Source organism: Eptatretus burgeri, chromosome 11 (genome assembly GCF_056783735.1).
Source record: "Eptatretus burgeri isolate ZD-2024b chromosome 11, Ebu_testis_v1, whole genome shotgun sequence".
NCBI lineage: Eukaryota > Metazoa > Chordata > Myxini > Myxiniformes > Myxinidae > Eptatretus > Eptatretus burgeri.
This window is the reverse complement of record NC_140971.1, coordinates 101,044,305-101,051,804: the sequence shown is the minus strand read 5'-3', so window position 1 is coordinate 101,051,804 and position 7,500 is coordinate 101,044,305. Positions and strand designations below refer to the sequence as shown.

General features: G+C 41.7%; 1 protein-coding gene across 1 annotated transcript in view; it reads left to right on the top strand.

The window, feature by feature from the left end:
- FBXL17 (F-box and leucine rich repeat protein 17) overlaps nt 1-7,500 on the top strand; it is a 112,988-nt gene that overhangs the window by 99,189 nt on the left and 6,299 nt on the right. The window contains exons 7-10 of the mRNA XM_085847985.1: nt 5,299-5,430; nt 5,603-5,710; nt 5,815-5,945; nt 6,636-6,712. Of these exons, the coding sequence (XP_085704111.1) occupies nt 5,299-5,430; nt 5,603-5,710; nt 5,815-5,945; nt 6,636-6,712 (448 nt within the window). The remainder of the gene's footprint in view (nt 1-5,298; nt 5,431-5,602; nt 5,711-5,814; nt 5,946-6,635; nt 6,713-7,500) is intronic.

Genomic DNA, 7,500 nt, shown 5'->3' with positions numbered 1-7,500 from the left:
AAATTTTAAGCATGCTCAAAATTTTTCGACGTATGCCAGCGTATGACTCACGTTCCGCATACGCTGGCCATAAGCTGTAGGCACATTATCGAAAACATTGTTATCAAAACGTTCTGTGTACATTACTAATACGTTATGCATACGTCAAACTCGTTATGAATACGCCAAAAACTTAAAAAAAACATCAGTAGTTCAGCGTACGCCAGCGTACGTTCAGCGTACGCGTACCATTCTCAATGTCAAGGTGTGACAGCAGCTTAAGCACTGTCTAACGGGCTCCTCAGATCTATATGGAAGGCACTGAGCTGTTTCTCGGAGATTTGTTTTTTAATCTTGGAAATGTTTTGACAAATGATGTGGCTTTTTCTAAAGAAACTAGAGCAGAGTCGATGGTGCACTATTGCAAATCTTGACGTTTCCCAATTCAAGCAATGGCTTGACGCAAGCAATGATGTTTCCACCAGGAATGACTATATGTCAAATCTATACCAGGAATGATCTGGTGGAATGTCAGTCAAGCTGCTTTTTAAATTTAATTATATTTTTTGAATTAAAACTTTTTTTATCCCCCAAGTTTGACCCATGTGACCCTAATTTTCCACTCCCTGGAGCATGAACCGGGAGGTGAATCAAAAAAAATTGTTGCATATTTCATGCATTCTCCAATAGCGATTGCTAAAACAAAGTTTCATTGAAAACGTTTTAAAATAAGCCTTTAATTGCTTTTTTGGGGGGTATTTGACTTTCTGACCTCACCCCCAGGGAGTGGGACCAAAAATGATACGCTCGTGCACCTTCTTGCTTTATGGTGATCATAACGACCAAGTTTGGTGAATTTCTGCACAACCGTTTAGGAGGAGATAGTATGGCAGACGGACAGACAGACCGAGGTGATTACAATATCATCCGTTATTTATTTATTATTTTTTGTTTTTTTCAAAAAACATGGGGATAATCAACTACAGGCTTCATAAAGGAAATGTTGCTTTCGGTAAACTGAAAAGCAAGTGTAGACTCACGCAAACTTAAAAACCATAAAAACGTTGAATTTTATCAACCGAGCGTCAGTCATCCTTTCTGCTCTCCTCCATGCAGTTGCGTCCTGGAACACCGACATTTAGGACGGCTGGAAATGTTTAATCGACACTGCATTCACGTTATTCTCAACATGTCGCGATAACTTTGCATGACCAACATCGACTCGCTTGAGAGAAGCCAGAGTTTAATATGGAGTTGATGCTTCTTCGGCGACAGCTCCGCTGGCCTGGTCGTGTCTTGTGCGTGTAAAATACTCGTCGACCAAACACTGTCCTCTTTAGCAAACTTACAAGGCAAACATACTATCGGTACCCTTAGAACGCTGTCGCTCAAGACCTTTCTTGGTTCTCACCAAAGGAAGCGTCGATTACAAGTCATGCGAGACAATATGGAACATTCAAATGCTTGACAGGAGCACAACTTGCACTCTGAACCCAAATGCTGTGCAAAAGTATTTTCGTCCGAAAGTTAACATCACAATAACTTTCAATTCTTCATCAAATTGACATTAAAAAAACAAAAAACATTAAACACTGCCGCATTCAGCGAGCTGAGCGAGTACCGTGACATGACTTCACATGGAACAGACGTGTCCTTGCGTAAATCTGTAAATGCTACACAAATCCTTTTTTTCCCCATACATGTGCACGTATTTACTATTTATGACTGCTTATGATCGAATGCCCAACTTTATCTTCTTCTTCGTTGTGTACAAAGTCGAAGCTCGTGGAAAAGCCAAAACAACAGATTAGGACGAACACAACCTCCTCCTCCTCCTCCCACTCCTTCCACTCCTCCCACTTCCATGCACTTGTTGTGTTAGCCAGGGGAAGCTTGCCCCATGACTTTCATGAACCAGCGAGCCAGGCCTGACGTTCTACAAAGGTTAGCGCAGGAATCTGTAACTACTTTGTGCTCGTGAAGCGAAAAGCAGGGTTAAGTGATCAGCAGCATACATACGTGTATGTGTCTTCATTTTTTTAAGAGCGTACATCAAAAACTGTTCAGCGGAGGGAATTGAAATTTTACCACATGTTACATGACCATGTGATATGGCAGTCGTACTTTTAGGTCAACATTAGCCAATTTTCTAAAATCCTCAATTTTCATCCGATTAATGATAAATTTGAAGAGAATTTGCATATCAGCTCACTTATTTCAACCACAAACTATGTTTGAGGTCAACGTAAGCCAAAAGGTCACGTAGGCCAAATTTCTGAAATCCTCACTTCGATGATGTGTCACATAGTCTGGCAGCCAAAATCTTTGGGTACCCTCGTAGGAGAAACCTCTTCACCGATCAATGCAAAATTTAACAAATTGATCAACTACCCATAGGAAATATTGTTTGATAAAGATGATGTCATCGGTCACTTGGCTTGGCAGTCATATTGGATCATAGAAAAGAAAAAAAACCTTAAAAAAACAAGACAGTTGGCTCACACCAAGTCCCTCTCAAGACTGCGTGGGGTATGTATTCGATGAGTACCATCTAGTTTGTTCATGGTGCCGGCGATAGCTCGTTCGCTCTTCACAAAGAACACTGTGTGATCTTTAACGTCCACCAACGAATGCCGGCAGACAAGGTGCCTGTTTGACGTGTATCCGAGGAACGCCCACATACATTGATGATTCGCTCTGCATGTGAAACACCGGGATGACGCTTTATAGCTAGACAGATTCAATGCGAGTGTGTGTACCTTTTAGTCTCGACCATCCTGCATCTACGGTCGATAGCATCACTGTGTTCCCCTCCCTACCCCCTTTCCTATCATTGTGTGGTGGATTTTGCCCTCTGTCGACTTATTGACATGCAAACTTATTGACATGCAAACAACTCTGCTCTACAATGTGAGCTTCACTTTGACAGCTGTTAAGCAGGTTCGTTTTTATCCTTCAGTTTGTTGTTTGTTTTTGTCCTGCCAGCAGTTGAGTTTGATATAATAATGGCATTTTGGTTTATTTAGTCATTGTATTTCAATGTGAACACATTACAAAGCTGCTCTCTGTATAATTGATGACCGTCCATGCACTTGAACGAAGGGAACGAGGCGATTTCTCAACACCACCTTCCTTCCTTCTTCTTTCGGCTGCTCCCGTTAGGGGTCGCCACAGCGGATCATCCGTATGATCCGCATAATGATTTGGCACATGTTTTACGCCGGATGCCCTTCCTGACACAACCCTGGTCGCCTCTTACGACACAGGGATATGGTACACCTATTTTAACCGGGGTATACACCGGCCCAGTACACTAGTACTCATTTCGCCGACCTCGGAAGGATGACAGGCTGAGTCAACCCCCTGGTGTTTTAATTCAGTGGCCCAACGGGGCTTGAACTCAGGACCTTTTGGATCCCAAGCCGCTGCCCTAACCACTGCGCCAACACACCAGGCTCCAATTTCTCAACACCACCAACAAACTGAAATCAAAGTGTTGCTGACGATAATTATTCAAACACATCGCAAGATATTTTGATATGAATTATACTTTTTAATACCCAGCCTTGTTACTCGCAAAATCAAAGATCTTTCAGCTATATTGGTCAATCAATTTTGTGATTCTGTCTGTTTGTCAGTCTGTCTGTCAATCGCCTGCAGGTCACAATTCTAAACCGATCGTCATGAAACGTTCCCCAAGTTGTGGAGGTCGTCTCAACTGAGGAGCCGATTGATTTTGAGGTCAAAGGTCATCTTGAGATCAGATTTCTAAAATCGTCATTTTCCATCCGATTGACTTGAAATTTGAACAAAATTTACATAATGTGTCAATTTTGAGGTCCAAAGGTCAAACTTCTAAAATCGTCAATTTTCAACTTTAAAATCGTCATTTTATATCCTATTAACTTGAGAGTTGGACAGGATTTGCATAGTTCATCACTGAATATTGGGAAAGCAACTGTTTTTGAGGTCAAAGAGTCAAAGGTCAACTCGAGGTCAAACTTCTAAAATCATCAATTTAAATCTGAAAATTTTAAAAATCTGATTGACCTGTGCTTTGATTAAGATTGTCAATTTTAATCTTAATGAAATGGACATGTTGATGTATCCATGGCAACCTTTGGAGGGGGGGGTGGATTTTGCAAGTGTCGTGCTGTGCACGGCGTCTTTTTCTTGTTCGCTCACCTGTTCGAAGAACAGAGAGCTATAGCGATACCCCCGGCGTGAGTGAGTGTGAGTGTCAGCGTCAGCGTCAACGTGAGCGTGAACGTGAAAATGTTTAAGTTTTTGGTGCAAGTTATTTCCTTTCTAATGTTTTTATCTACCACACTTTTTTACTGATTACAATATACAAATACATATATTGCTTTAAAATTATTTGGATCAGACTTCACTGCAATGCTTTATAAAAAAAAATATTATTCGACTAGTCTTTTAAAAACGATAAATGTATAAACAGGCGAGCATTGGGTGGCTTTGAAACCAACTCTGGTTTTTGTGTTCGTGATGTCGTCACGTGTTTTCGTGAAAACTTATAATTGTTGCTTCTTTTGAACGTCACTGTGATCACACATCCACTGTTGAAGAAACTTGTGTATCCGGTAAAGATGGGGGTAAACTCCTTCAAACCTCATGTTCAAGTAGTGTTCAGGCGGGGCAGGAAGTCAGGAAGGAGACCTCGTTCCAAATGACCATCCATTGCAGTTAATCCAGAAATCGTCGACTTTATGAACAACCTGACGATGGACAATGGAAGGTCTGCTATCTTGGAATCGCTACCAATGATTTTGAAGCAAAAGTGAGTCCACTTTGTTGAAACGCTTGTATTCTCTAATTCTCTCCTAAAAGAAGTTCAACATATTGAATTGTCAGTTTGGCAGATCTTGATTAGTGTGTTCTGTTATGCTGAAGTTGTGTCGCTGGTGGCATTTCTGGAACATCACCGCTCTCCTACACCGACCCCCTGCAGAAGATGAGCAACGGTCTCGCAAGCATGGGAAGAAGTTCTCTTCTTCTAGCTGTTTTTAGGTACCTGTGTTTAATGTGGATGACCTATCACTGAAGCTATTTTAAGAGACAGAAATCATCCCAGATTTTTGTCGCTTGTGCTTTCCCACAGCCAAGGACATGGTGCACGCATGTCATTTAAAGTAAAGGACATTGCTGGCTTGCCCTTCTTTAAAACTAGTGTGTAAGGCTCCATTATGTGCAATTTTTGTGTGTGTCTTTCTCATGATGGACACTGAGATTGCAAAGTCCCAGTTAATGGTAAGTAGGTGTTTTACGGTTGATTGAAAGTGAGCTGTTTTTGTTGTACAGATAGCTCGAGGCTGCCCTATGCTCAAGGACATACACTTAGGGCAGTGTTATCGTACGTCAGATGCTGGATTGGTGCCCTTGGCTCGTGCCTGCACCCATCTGGAGCGGATATATCTGCAAGAAAATGAGCAGGTTATTCATTTTGTATCATACGTACTTCCACTTAATGGTTAAGAGAGGGGTGGTAGGTAAAAGAAATGGACAAAGGGAAAATAGAGTTGTTGGAGGGGGGGGGGGTAGTGTCGGTAATTATGAGACCTTTTGTATTTTATCTGTTCATCCTTGCTTATTATTTTGTTCTCAGGTCACAGATGTGTCGGTGGAGGCTTTGGCTGTGAGCTGCCCTTATCTACGTTCTGTGGGACTTATGGGTTGTTCAGTGACATCACGAGGTATTAGCCTTCTTGCCAAGGTGAGCTGATAGAGTTGAGTGAATTGAGCCATTTTAAATGGTGGTGTTTTGTCTTGTGCATTAAAAATGATGTATGGTCTTTAAATTTGCGTTTTTAATTTTAGCTTGAGCACTTGGAGAACCTGGATCTGCGGCATGTAGCGGAAGTTGGCGGGGAGGCTGTTGTGAACATTGTAAAGAAGTGCCGTTTTCTTGTAACGCTCAACCTTTGCCTGAATCGAGCCATTGATGACAAGTAAGGATAGCCATTTTGCTCTGGTACCAACTGAGCCTTTATACGTCTGAGTATGGTTCTGCATATCCGAGGAAATAAAACATTTGTCACCGTTTATGATGTGCTTTGGCTGTGCAAACCTGTGGACCCTTTCTGTGACGATGTTTTATTTTGGCCACGTGCTTTGTCTTCGAGTTGTAGTGGTGACCAATTGATGAGGATTTTGGGACTGCATCCTATAGATTGTGGGTTCAAATCCAACCTGAAGGCAGTGATATTATGGATTTGAACTGTAAGCTTTACCAAGTTGATCTTGACTCGGGAGAGAGCTGCCATGTCACGATTGTATTTTTGGTGAAAAGCAAGCTGGCTCAATCATGAACATCTGGAATGGGGATAATCTGTCTGCTCTAGGTGCTCTGCTCTACATGTAATGCTGGTCCACTAACTTGTACCCTTCCATTGTTACAGGAGGTCCTTCTGAATAACTGTGGGTTCTACCATTCTAATGTTACACTTAACATATACAAGCTTAACTTTTCTATGAGTAGACCTTTGAGCCAGTACCAGGACCACATTGATGCTGCTGGTTAAAATTTATGCAAGTAGATGCAACTCTTCAATTTGGAATATGTTGGTGTAATGGCGAATTTGATGTGAGGGCAATGTGTCTTGTCCATCATTAGTTGAACTGTACATTCTGTTCTGCAGGTGTGTTGAGGTGGTGGCCAAAGAAGGCAGGAACCTCCGGGAACTTTACTTGGTGTCCTGTTCCATCACAGACAGAGGTCTGATCACACATTTGCATGACTTCCAAAACCAGACCAAATGATTTCTTTGAGACAGCTATAAATAAGCTCATGGAATTCAATGAACTAAGAACCATGATTCAGTTGCCTTTGGAAGGAGAAGTGACAACTTAGAGGAAGGAATGACCGGATGTGATGCACACACACATACATTTAAAAGTAGTTGCTCATTCCCGCAAAGAGCTGGTCGTCTGTGTTGACGTTGGCGGAACGATAGAATATAAACACGAGAGTAAAATGGCTCGTCATCTGCCATAAAGATAACAAAATGCTGATGTTTCAGACTTTACTCTTCGTCAGAGCAAAAGGTGAGTGGTAAAGCCCGTTTGGGCCTTTACCTTTCGTACACCACAAGACAGAATGAATATTTTTTGTTGTTTGAGACTGGGAGGCGAATTCACGTCAATTTTCCATGATATTCCGTCTTGAAGTTCTCATCGCTCCCCTTCCACACTTGTTATGATATTATGCAAATGAAATTACTTTGAATTGTAACTCGAGTGATGATGGCAATGGAGTTGCGAGGTTTATGTGAGGGCCTTGTGTAAGTAAGACAATTGGTGATAGTTTAATCAAAATGCTAAAGAACATCCTCATTGAAAGGATAGGTGAATTTGGGATTGCTAACCAGATTTAGGAAGTTTTATGCCTCTGGAGCCATTATGCTCTTCTGTTGTACGTCCGTCGGTGCGTGCGTAACAAATTTCCATTATCATGATAACTTGTGAACTGCCGAAGGGATTTGACCCAAACCTGTACAATACACA